Source organism: Dendrobates tinctorius, unplaced genomic scaffold (genome assembly GCF_039654945.1).
Source record: "Dendrobates tinctorius isolate UK_male_01 unplaced genomic scaffold, ASM3965494v1 ptg000020l, whole genome shotgun sequence".
Lineage (NCBI taxonomy): Eukaryota > Metazoa > Chordata > Amphibia > Anura > Dendrobatidae > Dendrobates > Dendrobates tinctorius.
The window spans coordinates 55,404,983-55,431,461 of NW_027361688.1; the positions used below are offsets into that span (position 1 = coordinate 55,404,983).

The 26,479-nt window shown below is 44.3% G+C and overlaps 1 protein-coding gene across 6 annotated transcripts in view; it reads right to left on the reverse strand.

Moving 5' to 3' along the window:
- Positions 1-26,479, reverse strand: part of LOC141083678 (protocadherin alpha-C2-like) — a 564,749-nt gene that overhangs the window by 265,627 nt on the left and 272,643 nt on the right. Inside the window, exon 1 of one of the 6 annotated variants that reach the window (XM_073568067.1) lies at positions 21,067-23,846. The exons of the other annotated variants lie outside the window; for them this stretch is intronic. Within the exon in view, the coding sequence (XP_073424168.1) occupies positions 21,067-23,418 (2,352 nt within the window). The 5' untranslated portion in view covers positions 23,419-23,846. Of the gene's footprint in view, positions 1-21,066; positions 23,847-26,479 lie in introns of those variants that run through there. 6 annotated transcript variants of the gene reach the window in all.

Sequence of the window (26,479 nt, forward strand, 5' to 3'; positions counted from 1 at the left end):
TACACATATTTTCCCCTATCCCCATTGTTCTCATTTTATGTATCAACCTTTTGTGTGGCACCGTATCAAAAGCTTTTGAAAAGTCCATATACACCACGTCCACTGCATTCCCTTGGTCCAGTCCGGAACTTACCTCTTCATAAAAGCTTATCAGATTAGTCTGACAGGAACGGTCCCTTGTAAACCCATGTTGATATTGGGTCATAAGATTATTCTTCTCCAGATACTCCAGTATAGTATCTCTTAGAAAACCCTCCAGGATTTTACCCACAGTTGAGGTTAAACTCACTGGCCTATAATTTCCAAGTTCAGTTTTTGTCCCCTTTTTGAATATTGGCACCACATTTGCTATACGCCAGTCCTGTGGTACAGACCCTGTTATTATGGAATCTTTAAAGATTAAAAATAATGGTCTATCTATGACTGTGCTTAATTCCTGCAGTACTCGGGGGTGTATCCCATCCGGGCCCGGGGATTTGTCAATTTTAGTGATTTTTAGACGCCGCCGTACTTCCTGCTGGGTTAAGCAGGTGACGTTTAATGGAGAATTTTTATCCCTGATCATGTTATCCGTCATGGGATTTTCTTGTGTAAACCCTGTTGAAAAAAGTCATTTAGCATATTGGCTTTTTCCTCATCCTCCTCCACCATTTCACCCAGACTATTTTTAAGGGGGCCAACATTATCATTTTTTAGCTTCTTACTATTTATGTAGATAAAGAATATTTTTGGATTATTTTTACTTTCTCTGGCAATGAGTCTCTCTGTCTCAATCTTTGCTGTCTTGATTTGCTTTTTACAGAATTTATTTAATTTTCTGTATTTATTTAATGCCTCATCACTACCTACTTGCTTTAATTCTCTAAATGCTTTATTTTTATCTCTTATTGCACCCCTTACAGCACTATTTAGCCATAGTGGTTTCCTCTTATTTCTCACATGTTTATTCCCATATGGTATATATTGTGCACAGGTCCTATTCAGAATGTTACTAAACGTCTCCCATTTTCTTTGTGTATTTTTATGTCTCAGGATATCGTCCCAGTTAATTGCACCAAGATCATCTCTCATCCGTTGGAAATTTGCTTTCCTGAAGTTTAGTGTCCTTATAACCCCTCTACTACACATCTTATTAAAGGATACATGAAAACTTATTAATTTGTGATCACTATTACCCAAGTGACCCCCAACCCTTACATTTGATATGCGGTCTGGCCTGTTGGTTAATATTAGGTCTAGCAGTGCCCCCCCTCTTGTTGGGTCCTGAACCAGTTGTGAAAGGTAATTGTCTCTCATAGTTGTCAAAAACCTATTACCTTTGCTGGAACTGCAGGTTTCGGTTCCCCAATGTATTTCAGGGTAGTTGAAGTCCCCCATAATAATGACTTCTCCTTGAGTCGCTGCTTCATCTATTTGCTTTATGAGGATATTCTCTGTTGCTTCCATTATTTGTGGAGACTTATAACAAACCCCTATCAGTAATTTATTATTTTTCCCCCCTCCCCTTATCTCTACCCACAGGGACATTTTCATTAGATTCATATATATTATCACGAAGGATGGGTTTTAAGGATGATTTTACATATAAACACACGCCTCCCCCTTGTTTATTTGTTCGGTCATTTCTGAACAGACTATAGCCCTGTAAATTAACCGCCCAGTCATGGCTCTCGTCCAGCCATGTCTCAGATATCCCCACCATGTCATAATTATGCTCCAACAACATTAACTCCAATTCCTCCATCTTGTTGGCGAGGCTTCTGGCATTAGTATACATGCCCTTTATGTATTTCTCTGTACCTCTATTCTTTCTTAAATTATTAACTGTTCTAACCCCACCCCCCATGCCACCCCCACCCCCAATCTCATTATTTGTGCCCAGGTCTCTATCTGCACTGTCTTCCCCTCCTATAAAAGGAATACCCTCCCCCCCGTCCCTAGTTTAAACACTCCTCCAACCTTCTAGCCATTTTCTCCCCCAGCACAGCTGCACCCTCCCCATTGAGGTGCAGCCCATCCCTAGCGTAGAGCCTGTAGCCAACTGAGAAGTCGGCCCAGTTCTGCAGGAACCCAAACCCCTCCTTCCTACACCAATTTCTGAGCCACTTATTAACCTCCCTAATCTCCCGTTGCCTCTCTAGCGTGGCACGTGGTACAGGAAGTATTTCCGAAAATACCACCTTGGAGGTCCTTGCTTTAAGCTTACAGCCTAATTCCCTGAAATCATCTTTAAGGACCTTCCAGCTACCTCTAACTTTGTCATTTGTGCCAATGTGCACCATGACCGCTGGATCCTCACCAGCCCCTCCCAGTAATCTGTCAACCCGATCAGCGATGTGTCGGACTCGAGCACCAGGTAGGCAGCACACCGTTCGACGATCCCTGTCTTTGTGACAGATTGCCCTATCTGTTCCCCTAATAATTGAGTCTCCCACTACCAGAACCTGTCTGGCCTGCCCTGCTCTCCTATTTCCCCTCTTGCTGGAGCAGACACTCCTCCGGCTTTCAGAGGACATGCCTTGCTGCAGCAGTGCTACTCCTGCACTAACACTCCCCTCATCTGCCAACTTAGCAAACTTATTGGGGTGTGCCAGATCAGGACTAGGCTCCCTGGTGCTCTTCCCTCTACCCCGCCTTCTAACTGTCACCCAGCTAGCTGCTTCATTGTCCTGGAGCTCCAACCTAGCATCCCCCCCCTCATCTATCCCATTGAGCGTCTGCTCAGTGAGCAGAAGACTCCTTTCCATATTGTCTATGGATCTCAGTGTTGCCAGCTGCACATTTAGATCCAGTATCTGGGCTTCCAAATGCACAACGTGCTCACATCTCGCACAGCAGTATGCACCCTCGACCGGCTGTTCAAGGATTTCATACATGCGGCAAGACGTGCACTGGATGGCATTGGCAATAGTGGAGCACATCCTAATGGGGATTGCACCAGACAGGAAAGATAAGCAAAAATAAAATAAAAAGTATTAATAAAATATAACAGTAATTCAGTAATACCTCCCTTGGAAACTCCCTGAATCCAAAGTCACTGAATCTCAAGTCACACACTTACTACAGTTCGCACTTACGCTCAGGTCACACTCAGCTCGTTCACACTCGCTCAGGCAGAAGATTTAAGATTTTTTTTTCTTTTTCCCCTTTTACCAGCACACCACCTTGCTGCTCAATGCACTTCCAAAAGGAGTTAAGCCCCAACCAGCTGCCCCTTATAAACCCTTAATTACTGTATGAACTCCCACCCTTAATTAACCCCTTGTGAATATAGTTACACCTCAAGATTTAAATGCAATATAGTTAACCCTTAAAAACACAGATAGTAAAATAAGAGATTAAAGATTAGAGAGAAAAAAAAAATAGGTTAAACAAGCCCCCAAGCCCCCCAAAAATTGAACAGGTAGAAAGCACTCAGCAACCAACAATTCAGCAACTCACACAGGTATTTGTTATAGGTTTTCCAAACACCTCTTCACTGAATCTCAAGTCACACACTTACAACAGTTCGCACTTACGCTCAGGTCACACTCAGCTAGTTCACACTCGCTCAGGCAGAAGATTTAAGATTTTTTTTTCCCCCCTTTTACCAGCACACCACCTTGCTGCTCAATGCACTTCCTTCTGCCCCTGATTACCTGGACTTGTGTATGACTCAGCTTGATCTCTGGACTCTGCTTCTGGTTTTTCCGTTTCTGATACCACGCTTCCCGACTGGCTTTTTGACCCTCTGGCTTGTACCCTGATAACATCTTACGTCTTACGTTTCTGATACCATGTTCCCATAGGTCCTGACTTCTTGCTCATGCCTGACTACACACTTGCTGTCTCCCTTGGTACTTCTGCTCCTGACAGTTGCTGACTTTGGCTAGTCTTTCCACTCTTCCATTACCTGTGACACCTGTGCTGCTGCTCTGTGTTACTGCGCGGTGTGTGTGCAACCTCTCTTTCCTCACCAGCACCCCCTGGTGCAGGTTGCACTGTACTGCACTGCAACAGCATGTTACATGTTTCTTTGCTAGAATTGCTAGATCATGCAGTACCAACTTCCTCCCCCTCCCACTTCCCACGTCCAAGTCATAATGGAAAATCCAAAGCATCGGCTTAGGATCCCAGTCTTTCCCCCCATCCCCTTGCTAAAGCCCCGAACTGATGCCCAGAACTTTTGTATCACTTTAAATCCCCACAAACCGTGATACATATCTGTGTGTTCTGACCCGCATTTTGGGCATTTCTGAATAGCACCTGGGCTCACTGATTGCATTGGTATATTAAAACCATATATAGCCCTATGAAAAATTCTGAACTGGGTGTCACGTCAATTTTCATTAGTGATATTTTCCCTTAATATACACCACCCCTGAGTAATCTTGTCCATAATGTCCATGTCTCCCAACTGCTTTATCCATGCTTTTGCACAAGTCTGTTCCCCCTATGGAATTAACCATTCCCTCAAGACCCCATATATTCTTGATATATTCAAACTGGGGAGATCACACTCAATCAGACTATCCAATTTGTTTTTAAGCAGTTCTTTAGAAACACCCCGCAGATGACGCAAAACAAAGTGATGTATTTGTGAATATTGCATACCCTGAAACTTGTTAAGTGTAGACTTCTCAGTCACCTCTGCTTCAGTCATCCATCTCCTTTCAGCTACATGCAGCAAATCTTTCATTCACGGTACACCCTTCTCTCGCCATTCTTTAAATAATCTGTTCTCCCTACCTAATTGAAAATTTGGATGGGCCCATGGATTGAGATATTTGGATACCTTCCACAGTAGTCCCAATTTTTTTCTTATCGCCTTCCAGGATATAATGTGTCCCTACATATCATCGAGTTCCTCACTATTGAACCAAGACAGGACAGGGGGAGTACAGAACTGAGGCCATGTCCCAAGGCTTACAAAATTCATTCTCCAAATCCACATCCGAATGACGACTCGTTCTGAGCAACCAATCAATCACGTGCCTATCCAAACATGCCGGATTATACCCCCTTATATTCGGGATTCTAATCCCTCCTTCCTCCACACAGGACATAAGAGTATTCAAACCTATTCTAGTCCTCTTCCCTCCCCAAAGAAACCTCATGAACTCTTTGTTCAATCTAGATATATCTCCTCGGTTAAGTAACAGGGGAATCATCTGAAGAGAGTGCAGCAGTCTCAGAAAGCTCATCATTTTAATCAGATGTCCTCTGGCCAAAAACGACAAAGGCAGACCCCTTCAACCTCTCAGCTGCACTTCTATTTTCAAAAACAAGGGATGATTATTTAGGGCATAGACCGGATCTGCTGTGCAACCCATTAAACACCCAGGTATAAGACCGAGGATTTTGCTATCCTGATCCCCCCCAACTTGATGAGTTGACTATTGTTTCTTGTCCCATGCTCTCCTTGCAAAAATAACTCATATTTGTTTTTGTTAAGTTTAAAATTGGAAAATTACCCAAACTTCCATATGAGCTTCAACGTCCGCATAATATCTTTGTATGGTTCAAACATAAATAACACTATGTCATCAGTAAAAAAAAGAACAAACCTGTCACGGCCCCTGGCCCTGCCGTTTCGGCCCCCGGACCCCCTGCCACGCCCCCCGTCAGGTCTCCCAGCGCGCGCAGCCATACTTACCGCGTCCGGCAGCCGCGCTCCTCCCAGCCCCGATGCCGGCTTCCTTCTCTGTGCGGCCGCAGCTGGTGACGTCACCGCGGGTCTCGCGCATGCGCCGTAGGCCGCGGTCAGCTCTCCCCATCTGACCCGGCCTCCGGCGGCGCCCTGCCCTGACGGCGCCGCCGGGCCAATGGGAGCACAGCAGCTGCTATATCAGGTCGTCCTCCCTTAATGGAGGCACCTGACCGCTGTTGTTCATTCAGCACCTTTGGGTCCGCACGCTCGCCTGTCATCAGGCTCCTTGTGCTAATCTACCTTGTCCGTTCCAGTTCCAGTCCTGTGTCCGTTCCTGTTCCAGTCCTGTGTCCGTTCCAGTTCCAGTCCTGCGTCCGTTCCTGTTCCAGTCCTGTGTCCATTCCTGTTCCAGTCCTGTGTCCGTTCCTGTTCCAGTCCTGTGTCCGTTCCTGTTCCAGTCCTGTGTCCGCACCTGTTCCAGTCCTGTGTCCATTCCTGTACCAGCCCTGTGTCCGCACCTGCTCCAGTCCTGTGGTCATACCGGTTCCAGTCCTAAGTCCACACCTGCTCCAGTTCCGGGATCGTACCTGTCCTAGTCCTGGGTCCGTACCAGCTCCAGTCCTGGGTTTGTACCTGTTCCGGCCCAGTCTCCGTACCTGCTCCAGCACTGCCTATCCGACTCCGTACCTGCTGTCCATCACAAGCCGCACCAACCCGGGTTCCAGCTCGCGGTCCAGCTCCAGTCCAGTCAACCGGATCTATTCCGAGCCGCCCCTTTTGGTTCCGGCTACCGTGGCATTCGAACCCCCGGACCTGTGCCTAACGGTCCCTGTATAGGGGTCGGCCACACCTGGTCGCTCGTTTGGGGTCCCTCGGTGCCACGGTCCAGAGGGTCCACTCCAGAGAACTTCGCTCAGCCTAGTACGGTGTCCCGAGTAACAGTGAGTAACAGTGCTGTCAGGCCATGGATCCCGCCGGAATTTCTGCTCCCGGTCAAAAGGAGTTGCTCTTTTTTTACGGGAGAACCAGGGGCGCATCATGTTGGTCATGAAGTCCATGGAGTCCCGTCTGTCTGCCCTTCAGGCAGCCGATCCCGGGAATGCCGCTCAGCTGGCTAGTCTCCAGCAGGAGTTGAGCCAGCAGCGGGACGCTCAGTCCCATATTTTGTCCTATATGGCCTCGGTAGACAGTCGCCTGGGAGATCTCCAGTCTGCCGCCGCAGCCTCAGCCGCCCTCCCTAATCCCGCTCCGTTTCCCTCTCCTCGCTTGGCTAAACCACCCCGGTACAGTGGGGACCCCAAACAGTGTAGGGGGTTCCTAAACCAGTGTGGCTTGCATTTCGAGCTCCAGCCTCACCAGTATCCCTCCGATAGAGCCAAGGTGGCCTTTATCATGTCCCATCTGGAGGGAGAGGCCTTGTCCTGGCTAAATCCGCTCTGGGAGAGGGACGATCCCATAGTCTCTAGTATTCCGGTTTTTCTGGACACCTTTCGTAAGGTGTTCGATGAGCCTGGACGAATAGCCTCGCTTATGGAATCACTCTTCAACCTCCACCAGGGTTCCCTTACTGTCGGTCAGTACGCCATTCGGTTCCGCACCATGTCCTCAGAGTTAGGATGGAATAACGCGGCATTGGTCGGGGCCTTTTGGCGGGGGTTGTCGGGCAGAATTAAGGATGAGTTAGCGGGGCGGGATACTCCTACCACCCTCGAGGACCTCATCTCCCTGGCCACTCGAATTGACCTCCGGTTTCAGGAGCGCGCCCGGGAATCAGCGAGGGACAGGAGACCCATTCGGCCTGCTCCGACCACTAGTCGGCCCTTTAGCCCACGCTTGCCCGGTCCTGTACATACTCCGCCTCCCGAGCCTATGCAGGTAGATCGGGTCCGGATAACTGAGAGACGTCAGAGGGAGAGACGGGAGCAGGGTCTCTGTCTATATTGCGGAAACGCTTCCCACTTCATCCGCTCTTGTCCTGTGAGACCGGGAAACTCCTCCACCTAGGTCAGGTAAGAGAGGTCGTCCTAGGTGATTATGAAGCCTCTCAGCCCCTTACACTTTCTGTTCTTTTACTTTCAGGGGAGAGGCGTGGGTCCGAGGTGGCCTATGTGGATTCGGGCTCAGCAGGCAACTTCATCCGGCGTGAAGTGGTAGATAAGTATCGCATTCCCGTGGTCACTCTGAAGGACCCCCGGCTGCTCGCTTCCGTTGACGGCAGACCGCTACAGGAATCCATCACCGCGGTCACGGAGGAAGTTGTCTTACAAGTCGGCGCTCTCCACCGAGAAAAAGTGGCCTTCTACGTGTTGCCCGACCTGTCTCATGCTATCCTTCATGGCCTCCCGTGGCTACGGACACACCAGCCGGTACTCAACTGGTCGACCGGGGAGGTCTTACACTGGGGAGATCCTTGTCATGGTCGCTGTCTGAACCTCATTCATCCGCTCGTTCCCACCCGCCCACATCAGGAGCTCTCGGGACTCCCCTCAGCCTATTGGGTTTATGCCGACGTGTTCGACAAGAAGGAGTTGGAGGTTCTCCCGCCACATCGGTCCTTCGATTGCCCGATCGAGTTAATCCCTGGTTCTACTCCTCCTAGGGGCAGGATATATCCCCTGTCTCCTGCAGAATCCGCAGCCATGTCTGAATACGTCGCGGAGAACCTCGCCAAGGGATTCATTCGGAAGTCTTCGTCTCCTGCGGGCGCCGGGTTCTTCTTTGTCAAAAAGAAGGACGGTTCTCTGCGCCCTTGTATCGACTATAGAGGATTAAACAGCATTACTATCAAGAACCGATACCCGCTCCCTCTTATCCCGGAACTGTTTGACCGTCTCAGAGGGGCCCGCATCTTCTCCAAATTGGACCTCAGGGGGGCGTACAACCTCATCCGCATCCGTGCCGGCGATGAATGGAAGACCGCCTTTAACACCCGTGACGGCCATTACGAGTACTTGGTGATGCCCTTCGGTCTGTGCAATGCCCCGACGGTGTTCCAGGAGTTCGTCAATGAAATCTTTTGGGACCTCCTGTACTCCTGTGTCATAGTATACCTGGATGACATCCTGGTCTTCTCCCCAGATCTTCCGTCTCACAGGAGGACCGTCCGCCTTGTTCTTCAGCGTCTTCGGGAAAATCATTTATATGCCAAAATGGAGAAGTGCCTGTTCGAGCAGACCTCACTACCTTTTCTGGGTTACATCGTCTCTGATGCCGGACTGCAGATGGATCCTGAAAAACTCTCCGCCATTCTCAAGTGGCCTCGTCCAGTTGGCTTAAGAGCCATCCAACGTTTTTTGGGGTTCGCCAACTACTATCGGCAATTCATTCCGCATTTTTCCTCACTCTCCAAGCCGATCTCTGCCCTTACCCGTAAGGGGACCCCTACTAATTCTTGGACACCCGAAGCCGAAGAGGCCTTCCAGTCGCTAAAACAAGCGTTTTCCACGGCTCCCGTTTTGATCCGTCCAGAGAGCGACAAACCTTTTGTGCTGGAAGTGGACGCATCCTCGACTGGCGCCGGGGCTGTCTTATCCCAGAGAACTGATTCGGGCCGCCTACGTCCCTGTGGTTTCTTCTCCAGAGCCTTCTCCCCAGCTGAGTGTAATTACTCGATTGGCGACCGCGAGTTATTGGCCATCAAACTGGCATTGGAGGAGTGGCGTCACCTTCTGGAAGGAGCTGTCCACCCATTTGTTGTTTATTCTGACCACAAGAATCTAGTCTACCTCCAGTCCGCCGAGAGACTCAATCCTCGACAGGCTAGATGGTCCCTGTTTTTTGCTTGATTTGATTTCGAGCTGCACTTTCGCCCCGGAGACAGGAACACTAAAGCCGATGCCCTATCCAGGGTCTTTCAGCCGTGTGAATCTGGGGAGGAACCTTCCCATGTTATCGAGCCCTCGAAGATAATCACAGTGGCTCCGCTGACGCTGCTGTCTCCACCCCCGGGCAAAACTCTTGTGCCAGAGAACATCAGGAGGAGAGTTCTTCTATGGGGTCATTCCTCCAAGGTGGCTGGCCATGCCAGAATCAGGAAAACCCTGGCCCTCATAACACGGTATTACTGGTGGTCCACTCTTCGTCAGGATGTGGCGGACTTCGTCGCCTCCTGTTCTTCTTGTGCAAGGAATAAGACACCTCGTCGTTCTCCTTTTGGCCTGCTGCTTCCGTTACTGATACCGAAGTCTCCTTGGGAAAGTATCGCCATGGATTTTATCACGGATCTGCCCCGCTCATCTGGCTGTACGGTGATCCTTGTGGTCGTGGACCGCTTTTCTAAGATGGCGCATTTCCTTCCGTTAAGTGGCCTTCCTTCCGCACCTGCTTTAGCCAAGATCTTCGTTCATCAGATTTTTAGGTTACATGGCCTTCCTCAACGAATTGTGTCAGATCGTGGAGTACAGTTTACGGCTAAATTTTGGAGGGCGCTTTGCAAGCTTCTGGACATATCCTTGGATTTCTCATCTGCCTATCATCCGCAGACCAATGGGCAAGTGGAACGAACTAACCAGACGCTGACTACATACCTTCGGCATTTCTCCAACGCCCATCAAGATGACTGGGTTGAGTTGCTTCCATGGGCGGAGCTCGCCTATAATAATCATGCTGGCGAATCCTCTACCAAATCACCTTTTTTCGTAGTATTTGGAAAACATCCTAACATACCTCTTCCTGTCACCCCAGCCTCCGAGGTACCGGCAGCCAATTCCCAGTTCCAGGAATTCTCTGAGATCTGGTCCGAGACCAACGCAGCCCTCAAGAGAGCCAGCGAGCGAATGAAGAAACACGCAGACAAGAGTAGGCTGGACCCCCCACCGTTTCACATTGGGGATAAAGTCTGGCTATCGTCCAAGTACATCCGACTGAAACTACCCTCTTACAAGCTGTGCCCCCGGTACATTGGTCCTTTTGAGATCCTGGAACGAGTCAACGAAGTCGCCTACAGGTTGAGGTTGCCTGCTTCGCTCCGTATCCCAAACACCTTCCACGTCTCTCTCCTGAAATCTGTGGTCCTGAATCGGTTTCATCCGGCTCCTGCTCCAGCTCCTCTCCCGGTGGGTTCGGATGACACCTTCGAGGTAAGGGATATTCTTGCCATGAGGAGAGTTAGAGGGAGAACCTTTTTCCTTGTTGACTGGGAGGGTTTTGGTCCTGAGGAGAGATCCTGGGAACCCCGGGAGAACATCAACGCTCCCCGCATTCTCAGGAGATTTTTTGCCAACCGCAGTAGGGGGCGGCGTGAGGGGGAGGGTACTGTCATGGCCCCTGGCCCTGCCGTTTCGGCCCCCGGGCCCCCTGCCACGCTCCCCGTCAGGTCTCCCAGCGCGCGCAGCCATACTTACCGCGTCCGGCAGCTGCGCTCCTCCCAGCCCCGACGCCGGCTTCCTTCTCTGTGCGGCCGCAGCTGGTGACGTCACCGCGGGTCTCGCGCATGCGCCGTAGGCCGCGGTCAGCTCTCCCCATCTGACCCGGCCTCCGGCGGTGCCCTGCCCTGATGGCGCCGCCGGGCCAATGGGAGCACAGCGGCTGCTATATCAGGTCGTCCTCCCTTAATGGAGGCGCCTGACCGCTGTTGTTCATTCAGCACCTTTGGGTCCGCACGCTCGCCTGTCATCAGACTCCTTGTGCTAATCTATCTTGTCCGTTCCAGTTCCAGTCCTGTGTCCGTTCCAGTTCCAGTCCTGTGTCCGTTCCAGTTCCAGTCCTGCGTCCGTTCCTGTTCCAGTCCTGTGTCCGTTCCTGTTCCAGTCCTGTGTCCATTCCTGTTCCAGTCCTGTGTCCGTTCCTGTTCCAGTCCTGTGTCCGCACCTGTTCCAGTCCTGTGTCCGTTCCTGTTCCAGCCCTGTGTCCGCACCTGCTCCAGTCCTGTGGTCGTACCGGTTCCAGTCCTAAGTCCACACCTGCTCCAGTTCCGGGATCGTACCTGTCCTAGTCCTGGGTCCGTACCAGCTCCAGTCCTGGGTCTGTACCTGTTCCGGCCCAGTCTCCGTACCTGCTCCAGCACTGCCTACCCGACTCCGTACCTGCTGCCCATCACAAGCCGCACCAACCAGGGTTCCAGCTTGCGGTCCAGCTCCAGTCCAGTCAACCGGATCTATTCCGAACCGCCCCTCTTGGTTCCGGCTACCGTGGCATTCGAACCCCCGGACCTGCGCCTAACGGTCCCTGTATAGGGATCGACCACACCTGGTCGCTCGTTCGGGGTCCCTCGGTGCCACGGTCCAGAGGGTCCACTCCGGAGAACTTCGCTCAGCCTAGTACGGTGTCCCGAGTAACAGTGAGTAACAAAACCCCAATCCACCGAAAGACCCATAGACAGGAAAGACCAAGCAGGATATAGTTAATCAAACAATTTTTATTATGTTGGTGAAATAGTAAAAACCAAGTTTAAAACCAATGTGCACGAATGGGGACAGCATTACCACAATTGTAAAGAGAATAATGTGGACCCAATTGTATATACTATATTCACATATGTATTCCTCAAATAAAGATTTATAAAAACTTTTTTGTGCAAGCAATGAATAAAAAAATAAAAAATATTAAATAAAAAACTTTTTGTGAGGTGAAATAATCAAAAGGTTATATATCAAATATTAATTACATTAGTTAGCTATAAACATAAAGTGCCATGTGCATGTGCAGAAAAACAAATACTATAACCAACCACTGCTACGTTAAAGTGCAGTGTGCTAGTGCAAAAAACTTCTTATTGCTGTGCAAAAAAAGAGTCCTAATGACTTTTATATAAAGTGCCGTGCCAAAGAGGATTACAAGGAATTAGTTCATATACCTTATAAGGGTCGCCATGTCCCACTATCGTGTGCCCTGAAGCACTTTTTGGAATTTTTCCTTCTTCAGGGGGTGGCTACGTTATGAATCTGGGTTTTTTTTATAAAAAACCCCGGATTCATAACTTAGCCATCCCCTGATGAAGGAAAAATTCCGAAACGTGCTTCGGGCTACACGCTAGAGGGACGTGGCGACCCTTATAAGGTATATGAACTAATTCCTTGTAATCCTCTTTGGCACGGCACTTTATATAAAAGTCATTAGGACTCTTTTTTTGCACAGCAATAAGAAGTTTTTTGCACTAGCACACTGCACTTTAACGCAGCAGTGGTTGGTTAAAGTATTTGTTTTTCTGCACATGCACATGGCACTTTATGTTTATAGCTAACTAATGTAATTAATATTTGATTTATAACCTTTTGATTATTTCACCTCACAAAAAGTTTTTGTTTTTTATTTAATATTTTTTTATTTTTTTATTCATTGCTTGCACAAAAAAGTTTTTACCAATCTTTATTTGAGGAATACATATGTGAATATAGTATATATAATTGGGTCCACATTATTTTCTTTACAATTGTGGTAAAGCTGTCCTCATTCGTGCACATTGGTTTTAAACTTGGTTTTTACTATTTCACCACCAATATAATAAAAATTGTTTGATTAACTATATCCTGCTTGGTCTTTCCTGTCTATGGGTCCTTGGGTGGATTGGGGTTTGGCCTTCTAATCAGTGGGTAAACCTCTAATTTTCACTGAACACTGGTGGTAGTATATATAATTGAATTTTATAAATTATTATTATTGATATATTTTGAGACATACATAGATCTTATATACCATATACTATATCCGGTGTTTGTGTATCTTTTCATCAGTAAACAAAGCAGATCAGAGCATCCTATTCCCTATATTGATCCCCTCATGACTTTCTCCACTGTTAAGGACCCTCAACAGGGGTTCGATGGCCATATTAAACAGTAAGGGCAACAATGGGCAACCATGGCGTGTGCCCTTTCTTAATGGAAATACATCTGACAAAATCCAGGTGTATATACTCGTGCCTGAGGGTTCGAATAAAGTGTATATATTTTCTCATTCCACTGAATATACCCATCCTGTCTAGAACCCTCTCCAGCCATGGCCAACTCACATTATCAAGTGCTTTCTCAGCATCCAGTGTCACAAACGCCGGGTGTCCTTCCTGGTTCCCCTTTTCAGATTTCACCTCATCCATAATCAACATAGCTTTTCTAATATTAGTTACTGCAGACCTACCTTTTATAAAACCTGATTGTTGTGACGTGATTATTCTGGGCAAAATCACTGCCAGTCGATCCGCACATATTTTGGAAATCAGCTTCAAATTCTGGTTATTTATTTATTTTTATAGCACCATTTAGGTGAAAAGGGGTATACATAATAAAAACAAGTACAATAATCTCAAACAATACAAGTCACTGACTTCTACTGGAGGAGAGAGGACCCTGCCAATGAGGGATCATGGTCTACAAAGGATTGGTGAGGATACAATAGGTGAGGGTAGAGCTGCTTGTATGGTGGAGCGATGGTTAGTGTAGGTTGTAGGCTTGTTGGAAGAGGTATTTTTTTGGTTCCTTTTGAAGGTTCCCATGGTAGGTAAGAGTATGATCTCTTGGGGTACACAGTTCCAGAGTAGAGGGGATCTATGGGAGAAATCTAGTATGCGATTGTGGAAAGAGGAGACAAAAGGGGATTAAAGAAGGGAATCTTGTGATGATCGGGGGTTACATGCAGGTAAGTACCAGGAGACTAGGTCACAGATGTATGGAGGAGACAGGTTTTGGATTGCTTTGTATGCCAAACTTATGGTTTTGAACAGCAGCCTCTGGGCAATCAGGAGCCAGTGCAGGGATTGGCAGAGGGGAGAAGCTGGAGAATAGCAAGGTGACACATGGATTAGTCTAGCAGCAGAGTTTAGGATTGATTGGATGATTGCATTACTGTTAGAAGGAAGGCCACAGAGCAGGAAGTTGCAGTAGTTGAGGAGGGAGATGATGAAGGTATGCATAGTGTTTTTGGAGATTCATGGTTGAGGTATCTACAGATTTGGAAGATATTTTTGAGTTGGATTTGACAGGATGGGAAAAGGGCTTGGATCTCAGATTTTAAGGAGAGATTAGTCAGGTCATTGATTTTGATGGATAGGTCAGTAGGGGGATTGAATGAGATGATTGAATGATGATTGATTCAGTTTAATCCATGTTAAGCTATAAAAATCTATCAGAGAAGAAAGATGAAATAGAGGATTGACATTGTGGGATTCTGATTATTAAGGAGGGGATATCAGGTCCAGAGAGGTAGATCTGTGTGTCATCAGCATAGAGGTGATACTGAAAGCCATTAGACTCCATGAGCTGCCTTAGGCCAAAAGTGTAGATGGAGAAGAGCAAGGGTCTGAAAACTGAACAGATAGAGGATGAGATGAGGAGGTGGTGTGTGGGTGGGAGACACTGAATGTCCTGTCTGTTAGATATGAGGAGATCCAAGATAAGGCCAAATCTGTGATGCCAAGAGATGAGAGAGTCTGTAGTAAGAGGGAATGGTTCACTGTGTCGAAGGCAGATGACAGGTCCAGGTGGAGGAGGACAAAGTAGGTTCGCTTGGATTTGGCGGTTAGCAGGTCATTGTTGACTTTAGTCAAGGCATTTTCAGTGGAATGGTACAGTCAGAAGACAAATTGTAAGCAGTCAAAGAGGGAGCAGGAGGAGAGGTTTGAGGACAGTTTAAAATCGACATGTTCTTCTAGTTTTGAGGCATAGGGGAGAAGTGTTATGGGGTGATAGCTATACACAAAGGATGGGTTAAGGGAGGACTTTTTGAGGATGGGTGTGATTGAGATATGGTTTAAGCATGAGGGGAAGACAACGGTTGTTAGTGACAGGTTGAAGTGGTGGGTTAGTTTTGGGATGAAGCCTATTGTAAGGTTTAGAATGAGGTGGGATGGGAATGGGTCAAGTTCACATGTGGTGAGATGTGATTTGGAGAGTAAAGAGGAAAGTTCATCTTCCATGATGGTGAAGTTGGTTTTGGAGGAGGAGAGTTGAGTAGTTATGAGGAGGGGCTGTGAGGACTTAAGGTAAACGCTTTGTTTTATATTGTCAATCTTCTGCTTAACCCCTTCCCGACATGCGCAGTACTAGTACGCAAACAGCAGTACTTGTATGGCGCGACGAGTGCACGGCCTCACGCTGAGCACCGCGGTGATCGGGTGTGGGTGTCAGCTCTATGTCACAGCTGACACCCCACAGCAATGTCCACGATCGGTACTAGCACCAATCGCAGGTATTTAACTCCTCTGATGCCATTGTCAGTAGTGACAGGGGCAAAGAGGAGCATCTTGCAAGTAAGGGGCTCCCTGCGTGCTTCCAACAGGACAATGCGATGCAATGGCATTGTCCTCATGGTCTCCATGGAGACCTCTGCCCCTAAGATGGCCACGGGGTCCTTCTGGCCTCCTTCCCTGCTTGTAAGATCTGAGGTAATACAGTAATATCCCATCCTGGGACAATGTAGAAAAGTTTAAAAAAAAATTACAAAGTGCAAAAATATTTTTTTTAAAAATCCCCAAATAAATAAAAAAAGAAATAAATATTTTTCCAATAAATACATTTATCTATGTAAATAAAAAAAAAATAAAAGTACACATATTTGGTATCCCAGCATCTTTAACGACCCACTCTATATACCTGTCCCAATAGTTAACCGCTTCAGTGAACATCGTAAATAAATAAATAAAAGATGAGGCAAAAAACCAATGCTTTATCATCATACAACTGATCAAAAAGTGCAATAAAACAAGATAAAAAAGATGGATGTAAATTAAAATGGTACCGCTGAAAACATCATCTTGTCCCGCAATAAAAAAGCCACCAAACAGCTCCATCAGCAGAAAAATAAAAAAAATTATAGCTCTCAGACAAAAGTGATGCAAAAATATATTTTGTCTATAAAATAGTTTTTATTGTGTAAAAGTGCCAAAGATAAAAAAATATAAACAAAGTATTACTGTAATCGTACTGACCTGTCGAATAAAGCAGTCTTATCAATTTTACCACACGAGGAATGGTGTGAAAAAACAAAAAGCAATTACTTAATTGCTGGTTTTTGTTCATCCTGTCTCCCAAAAGTCAGAATATAAAGTGATCAAAAAAAGTCATGTGCTTGAAAATTGTACCAATAAAAACATCATCTCATCCTGCAAAAAACAAGCCCTCACATGACTCTGTCGGACGGAATATGAAAAAATTACAGCTCTCAAAATATGGTGATGGAAAAACTAGTTTTCGCAGTAAAAAGCGTCTTTTATTGTGTGACAGCTGCCAAACATAAAAACCCAATATACATCTGGTATCGATGTAATCGCACCAACCCGAAGAATAAAGTTGCCAAATCAAATATACTACACGAGGAACGACGTAAAAAATTAATAAAAACAATCTCTAAAATACATGATTCATACAGAACCACGGCGGAAAATTCCCTATAATGTGGCAGACGGAGGCACTGTGGATGCTGCTGTGTCCGTTTTTTAGGATTTCATAAAAGTGCCGTCGGTCACAGTTTTGTGCACTTCTGAAAAGGACACCACTGAACAGAGACCAGACAGGGTCCAGAGTAACTCTGCTGACTTGTTATAGTGAATGAATCCCTCGGGGGTTTTAGCTGAATCACGTCACTCAGAGATTTAAATGGAAACCACAAAGTAAGTGGTCAGCGAAGAGCACCAGATATATGTGATCACAAATGTTATGTAAAATGTTCACAATAAAAACTTCAACTCAATCCACAAAAAGGCAAGTCCCCACTCAGATCTGTCATCTGTTAATGGAAATATACAGGGCTTCCATGTTACTGATAGCACAAAGGCTCTGGAAAAGCTAAATGACTCCTCGGTCCCCAAAAGAAACTCAGCAAATTCTCCACTCCCAAATCCAAATACCCCCCTTCCTTCTGAACCCCAGTGTGCCTAAACACCATTTAGCACATTTTGGCATTTCTGTAGTGATGAGAACCCACATAATTTACAGGTGCATGTCTCCAGAAGCATGAGCTGGGCATAATATACTGGTGACTGCCATATACTGGTCCCTACAGCATACTGGTCACTACAATGGCAGTTTGCAATTTTCACTCAGCAACATCCACTGCTGCCTGTTTCTGGAAAACACCCATGGAGTTAAAGTCTTCAATACATCTGTAGATAAATTCCCAAAGAAGTATAATTTCAAAAATGGGGTCACTTGAAGGGGGATTCTGCTTTTCTAACACTTAGGGGCTCTTTATATGGAATCTGAAAATCTGTGCTCCAGGAGGCAAATAGTGCTCCCTCCCGTGTCACTCCGTATGGCTAAGCAGTACTGTACAACCACATATGGGGTATTTCTACATTCAGCAGAAATTGTTGGACAGATTCTGGTGCCATTTTTACCCATTTCCCAGTGTGAGAATGTAAAACTTGGGGCTATTACACAATCTTAGTGGTAAAAATGTAAATTATTTTTCCTTCACAGCCAAATGGTATAAAAGTCTGTGACACAACTGTGGTGTCAATATGCTCACTGCACCCCTAAATGAATTCATTGAGATGTTTAAATGGTAAAATGGGGTCACTTATGGGAGATTCTGCTGTTCTGGCACCTCTGGGGCTCTGCCAATGTAACATGGCACCCTCAAACAAGTGCAGCAAAATCTGGCGCTAGTTCCTTTCTGGGCTTTGCACTGTTCCTCAAAAGTAGTTTTCAACAAACTTTTGGGTCCATTATCTCCTTTTGCCCTTGTGAAAGTACAAAATTTGTAGCTGAAAAAGATTTTTGTTGGAAAAATGATTTTTTTTAGTTTTCACGGCTTAACGTTCTAAACTTCTGTGAAGCACTTGGGGGTTCAAGGTGCTCCATTGTTAGGCATTTCAGGGGTTCACCAAACATGATATAGCATCTGACAATTATGCCATCAAATTTTGCTTTCAAAAAGTGAAATGGCGTTCTTCCCCTTTCAAGTCCTGCCGTGTGCCCAAACAGTAGATTTCCCCCACTTATGGGGTATTTGCATGCTGAGGAGAAATTGCACAACAAAATGTATGGTCCATTTTCTCCTGTTACCCTTGCAAAAGTAAAACAATAGGTCTATAATAAATTTTTGTGAAAGAAAAGTAAATGTTTATTTTTTCCTTCCACATTCCAAAATTTCCTGTGAAGCACCTGAAGAGTTAATAAACTTCTTGATTGTGGTTTTGAGTACCTTGAGGAGTGCAGTTTTTAGAATGGTGTCATTTTTAGGTATTTTCTGTCATATAGGAACCTCAAAGACACTTCAAATGTAAGGTGGTCCCTAAAAAAATGGTTTTGCAAATTTTGTTGTAAAAATGAGAAATTGGTGATAAAATTTTAACCCTTATAACTTCCTAATATAATAAAATTATGTTTCTAAAATTGTGCTGATGCAAAGTAGACATGTGGGAAATGTTATTAATTAATGATTTTGTGTGATATGACTCTGAAGGGCATAAAAATTAAAAGCTTGAAAATTGCAAAATTTTCAAAATTTTTGGAAAATTCAGTTTTTTTTCACAAATAAATGCAAGACATATGAAAGAAATTTTACCACTACCATAAAGTAAAATATATCCCCAGAAAAAATTCCCAGAATCACCAGGATCTGTTGAAGCGTTCCAGAGTTATGATCTCATAAAATGACAGCAGTCAGAATTGTAAAAATTGGCCTGGTCAAGAATGTGAAAATGGGCTTCAGGGTGAAGGGGTTGAAGAATGAGGTAAAGTCTTCCACTGAGATGAGTGGATAGTGAGGTGTGGGACAAGAAGAGAATTGAAAGTACTGAATAGCTGTTTAGTGCTGAGAGACAGGGATGATATGTTGTAGATTTTAGTATGCTGCATTGATCTGACATTATTGTAGTATGTTACACATTTGTCATGGGTCATGTGCCTGCTGTTGCTACTGCTGCTGATGTTGCAAACAATTTTATGAAATGTGGGGACTTCATGTTGGGTCTCATTCTGGTGCATTGCCTGTAGTGAAAGGAGTTTCAGAATACTATTTCTATTCTGGGGAAATTGACGATGTCTGTAAAATGCTGTGGAATTAATGGCACTTCATAAGTGAGTATAAATATATTGATGCCATTTTAGTGGTGGTTCCCCTAATTTTTTAAACTATTTGTACTCCAAGTTGGGTCTCCTTCATGTGTCTTGCCTGAATTTGGCAGGGCTCTCAGACCACCAGGCCTGCACCCATCACTTATCCACCTGTTAGTTATCAATGTTTAAGCTAGAAATGCTGGTCCAAGCCGTGTCCCAGGCAGTCTCATGCTGAAATGTGGCCTGCTTGCTGGGCCACACAATTAGCACTAAGAATTTATATACTGAAATGTAGCCTGCTTTCTGGAGCATGCTATTAGTCCAAACAATTTAGATTCAGAAATGTGAACTCCTGGCTGGAGAAAATCTAGTAGCACTAAATATTTATACACTTAAATGTGGCCTTGTTTCAAGAAAATGCTATTAGCACAAACAATTTTTATTTTCAAATGTGGACTCATGCATGACCAAAAATATTATCAGCACAAAATATTTTTCAGCAGAAATGTGCCATGCCTTCTGGACCACAGTATTACAGCAAAGAGTTTATATTTTCAAATGTGGACTTCTGCCTAAGCCATAATATTAACAGCGCAAAATATTTTTCTCCAGAATTGTGGCCTGGTTTAAGGAACATGCTATTGGCACAAACAATTTGCATTTTCAAATGTGGACTCGTGCATGGCCAAAAATATTACCAGCACAAAATATTTTTCTGCAGAAATGTGGCATGCCTTCTGGAGCATGCTAACAATATTGATTCTCAAATCTTGACTTGTGGATGGAGCAAAAATATCAGCACAAAATGATTAGCTACTGAAATATCCACTGCTTTCTGAAGCACTGAATTAGAACAAACAATTTAGATTTTTAAATGTAGACTCTTGGACAAAGCAAAAATATGAGCAAAAAATTATTAAATACTGAAATGTGACCTGCTTTCTGGAAGACGGTGCTGCAACAATCAAACTAGATTCTCTAATGTGGACTCCTGGTTCAAGTAAAATATTAGCAGCACAATAGTTATATGGTGAAATGTGCCCTGGTGTCACACACACTGAGCAAAAAATACAGAGTGGGACATGTGACTTTGGCAGCCAATGACATAAGCCCTTGTGTCTGGACATTGTGGATGGTTTAGGCACGCTAATTGGCTGCTGAAATCAACACACATAAAGTTAAGGGAAAAAAAGAGCGCGCCGCTCCTCTAACCTCTCCACATGCTCCTCTAACCTCTCCACACCACCTACCCTAATGAAACACATTCCCCCTACTCATCATACAGCACTACTATTCTAGCCAAAGTAATAACTAAAGCATTAATGGAAACGCGATGATTTACCCAACTGTGACCGAATTTTGCCACCTAGTTACAGTTTTCCGTTAATAAACATAGGACATGCAATCTTTTCTTCTGAAGTATAAGTTAAACTATTACATTTTAATAACAACTTATTGCATGTTATTTACTATTTGTAGGAGTGAAATTATATTGGGTAATTTTCTCACCTGATTTAAGATGACTTCTTGATGATTCCCAAAATTTTCACTTCCTGTTGATTGAGAGAAATTCGGAGTAAACATGATCAAATCGTTCTTTACTTGTTGAGAGTTTGAGCATACCCTGTATTGAGTTTGTTGGGAATACATCCTGCTGCCTCCAGTGTTGGAGCAGATTTTGTAGCTTTCTTTCAGATCATTGACCTCATCTCTGTATTTTTGCCATTTTAAAACAGTGAACACAATTAACGTAATAAGAAAAATGCTTGAAATTATGCAGATGGCAGTAACCAAATAAACATTTGCATCAGAAAATTCTTCGACGTTGCCTCTTGACTCATTATTATCAAGCTTTATATCCTCTTCAGAATCCACCAAGGAGATGATAACTTGTGCTATTGCTGTCATAGTTGGTTCTCCATGGTCCTGAGCCACCACAACTAATTTGTATTCATCAATGTCTGAATCCATAAATTGCCGTTTTAAACTTATGTCCCCAGTTTGGTGAGAAATGGTAAATGGTATTTTGCCTAATAAATCCCTAAAATGATAAGACATCAAAGCATTATATCCAGAATCAGGATCAATTGCTCTCACTTTCATTACCAAGTATCCAGACTGGGCAGACCTTGGAGCTTTGACTATAGGTGATGCATAAAGTGGAGCAAAGGTAGGGGCATTGTCATTAATATCTTCAATAAATATATGTAGTGTCAGATTAGAGCTTAGCGGAGGTAGGCCAGCATCAGTGGCTTTTACGTGGCACTGGAAATATGTAATTTGTTCATGATCAAATGACACTAAAGCAAAAACCTTCCCATTTTCAGGATTAATGGAGATGTAAGAAGAAATGGAAATCCCATCAATGTTGCTGTCACTAATTGAATATGTGATGAAGGAATTTTGGCTAACATCTGGGTCAAAGGCTGATGCTTTGTAGGCAAGAAAACCTGGAGGATTGTTTTCCTTGATAAATATTGTGTCATATGATTGTTGAAATTGAGGAGCATTGTCATTGACATCACTGATATCAATTATAAGGGTTGTTGATACTGACAGTGGTGGAAGGCCTTCATCTTTTGCAGCAATGACAACTGTATATTGAGATTTTGACTCTCTGTCCAGTTTTCCATTCACCGTAAGGGAAAAATCTGCCAGAAATGCAGGGTTGATTTTGAAGGGTGTTTTCTCTAAAAGATAACAATTTACTTTACCATTTAATCCAGAATCTTTGTCATGGATGCTAATTATGGCTACAGTGGTACCTTGTGGAGAGTTCTCAGGAACTGGAACAGATAGTGATGTTATAGTCATTTCTGGTGAGTTGTCATTGACATCAACAATAGTCACTAGAACTTTACAATGTCCAAACATTGGGTGGTCTCCATTATCAACAGCATCAACTTGAATTTCGTACATTGTGACAGTTTCATAGTCCACTTCACCTTTTACTCTTATTTCCCCCGTCTCTTTGTTTAAAGTAAAAATGTTGATAACTTCTTCTGTCACCTGCTTTCCAAATTCATATTTTATTTCTCCATTCTTTCCCTGATCTAAATCAGTAGCATTCAACTTGATGACTAAACTTCCTAGAATTGCATTTTCAGTGACACTACATTGGTAAAATGGCTGATAAAAAGAGGGGGCATTATCATTAACATCTTCCACAGTGATCACAACATTAGTTGTGCCACTGAGTCTTGGTTTGCCTCCATCATAAGCTGTAAGAGTAAGATTGTGAAAAGATTGTTTTTCTCTGTCTAAAGGTTTCATCAGTGCAAGTTCCACTGATCTGATTTGATTCATATATTTCTGAAAATCTAAAGCAAAATAATCACTTGCACTGAGCTCATAGTTTATGATGGAATTTGTACCAATATCTGGATCAACTGCTCCCTCTAGAAGAAATCGAGATCCTGCAGGTCTGAGCTCTGATATCACAAGATTGAACACTCTCGAGGGGAAAACTGGACTATTGTCATTGATATCTTCTATTTCCACATCTACACGATACATCTGAACAGGCTTATCTACAATAACCTGCAGAGGAATTATACAAAAGGGTTTAAATGGACATATCACTTCTCTGTCTATTGTCTCTTTAACAAACAGGATTCCATTCTGCAGATTAACCTGGAAATATTCCTTCTCATCTCTAGAGACAATATGTAACATTCTGGAATTAATCTCACCTATATCCAGTCCAAGATCCTGAGCAATTCTCCCGACAAAGGTGCCATGCTTGGATTCCTCAGGGATGATATAGTGCAGCTGACTCAGGACCACATCCCATGACATGTGCAGTAATAGGAAATAAACCAACCTGCTCCTTGCTTGATAATCCTGTATTTGATTCAGCATTTCTTTAATTTGTGAAGGATGGATAAGGCAATTTCGCTGTCAATAAGGCATTCACATTGCATAGGGATCCACAATATGAGAAAACCCAATCATGGCTGAAATCCTCCAAGCCAGGCATTCAGAACCAATAATGAAGAAAAGGATTTCTGCTTCGTTGCCAAAAGTTGGTGTGGAGTGACATCTAGTGCTAAACCTTGATAATTCAACTAGCTCCAATTACATGTAAGAACCTTTTTTTTATAAAAGAAATAGTTGTAATTTAACTGTCATGTATGTTAAATGAAAATACAATCGCATTCAGCAAAGTTAATGGCCTCAATGTCGTATATTTCATGTTTGCCATTGCGATGCTTTATTGGCTAACAATTGTATAAATGAATTTATTGTTGTTTCTAAAAAGTAAACCATCAATAACCAAATCTTTAGTCTTTAAGTTTCCTTAAAATTTTGTATTGAAAAAGTAAAAAATAATAAATGCATAATGTTTTTTCCACAATGTTCTCGAACAGAATAATGATTTGTTTAGTGACACAAATGTTTTAAAAAAAGTTTAAAAACTTCCAGCAATGCTGTGCACTAATTGTTAATATTTAATACAGTTTCCCCAGAGTTGAGACATGTCCTGTAATGCCTAACCGAAATGGAGTATATTTGTAAGGGCTCTTGCATATTTTCGGTCTAAGTGCGATCCTACAAAACATCTCACTTGGGCCATTGTTATTTGTGGGACAGTGCACATGTCCGACGAACAAACTGCAACGTGCTCATGTTAGATGCAATATTGGGACGGCACTCAGCCATGCAAGTCAAGGAGTCCATGGAAAATGTCAAACTGCATTTGGATAACATCTAATTGCAGTTGGATTTTCACAGACTGTCAGAATTGAGAAGATGGAGAAATTATTTTCTCCATCTTCTCATCTGAGAAAATCAGATTAGACTGTGTTAGGCGTCGAGTTCCCGCCACTGCTCAGGGGGAATCTCAAGCCATATCCTCTGTGGTCTCCCATTCTTCTGCAGCAGCAGAGGTTCCTGCTCAGCAGAGACATCAGTCCCAGCGTCTTGCTCAGGCTAATGCTCTGCGTCTGGTTGGCGCATCCAGCATTAGTCAGTGGCAAGCAGACACTCCTGGGACTAAGTCCTGCTTTTCTCCATCTGAGCATGCCTGTGAGATGACCACTCATTGGTGGTTGGAGGTCACATGCTCAGGTCCTCAAGCAATTCAGATTGTGCCATCAGTAAAGTCCTGGAAGGCTGTGGTTACAAAAGGATCGCACAGCAGCACGGCCGTGCACTAGTATAGACAGTGTGGAGTGAGTGTTGTTTGTACGTATGAATGTCTCTGGTGACTGACTTATTATGAAACCCCTACCCTTGGTACACATGTGTTGATCAGCCTTGCCAGTTAGTGCCTTGGCTGATAGTTCAGGTAGGAGGCAGAGTCAGGTCCACGCTTCAGCACCAAGAAGTGACTTTGCCCGTATGCCACTGTGTACTTGGTCTGCACTCCACAGTAGCCAGCGTCTATTAGTGACGTTCGCAGGTGCGATGCCGTGCGCTTAGTGGGTCTAGAGAGGCTCTTACACCGCGTCCTTGGAGCAGAATCTTGTGACTGTACACTAGCGCTGACTCAGCTGTGCCCTGTGATAGTTAACAGGGTACAGCATCTGTGTTATGCGGTACCATGACTCTGTGAAGCAACAGAGTATGTCGCTACTACACAATGGGTGTCATTTAACCCATGTGTGTCCAGTGCGATACCTCCATTTCGTGTCCGCCATTACCAAGCAGCAGTTAACATCTCTGCACGGTGGACCCCAGACTGCGAACGCATCTTTATATTATTTGGTGCGTTCCGCCAGCCCTAACAGACTGATCACACGATGATCAAACTCTAATGAGAGGGTGATTTGCATAATCAACCATATTCTATAAGATTAGAGAAAATACTTTTGTGTACACCTTCCCTGAAAAGGGTTTCTGGGCTTGACTCACCTTCCACAGATCTAGCACTGAGCTTTTACCACTGCGCTTAGTGTCTTTTATTGTCTACAGTGCTCTCGTCACATTGCCAGGAATGCAAACAATTTGCAAGCTCAAAGGCTTTAGCAACTCATATATCTTCTTGGGCAGAGCCGCTGAGCTCACTTATTAGCTTAAGCACTGCAACAATAAAAGACAGTGGAAGCAACGGCCGAGATTAAGCAATGGACCTGAGGAGGGTGAGGTTTTTTCTTACCAAACTGTGCCTGGTAAACTAGAAAACACTGTTAAGGCATCTTGGAATTTTTAGAGTATTTCCAGTTTTTTACACTCTTTGATTGCTGTCAGTGAATGGCTAAATTACATGTGCATAGAGTTTTTTATCAGATTTAAATGGAAACTGTATTTTCAACAACCTTTATATGAATCAAATGTGCATGTGAATATATGAAATTAAATATATATCTTATCATAAAAATCCCACTTATCACTCACTTCTTACTCTCCCTAGCATCTTACCATTTATTGCTTGGTGTTTGGTCAATTTTCTTTTCAACACTCACACTATACACTTCAATATTTAAAATAGGTGGTAGGTCAGTAAGGGATCAGTGACGTGTCAGTTAAGCCATAATAATGAAGGTGAGGCCAGAGAGCACCAAATAAATACCCGCTCACAACCCCACCAACAGCCTCGCCCACGGCCCACCCCAGAGCACGAGCATATCATTATCTGAAAACTGAAAATACAGATAAAACAACAACCACAAGACGGATTTCATCAATCCAAGTATCATTTTAAATGTGCCAAAACTGTGCCGCTAACTATAGACCTGTCTCTAATCTTCCCTTCATCTCTAAACTCCTGGAACGCCTGGTCCACTCCCGTCTTATCCGCTATCTCTCAGAAAACTCTGTTCTCGACCCTCTCCAATCCGGTTTCCGCTCTTTACACTCCACTGAAACTGCCCTCACTAAAGTCTCTAATGATCTGCTAACAGCTAAATCAAATGGTCATTACTCCATGCTAATTCTCTTGGATCTCTCTGCAGCATTCGACACTGTGGATCATCAGCTC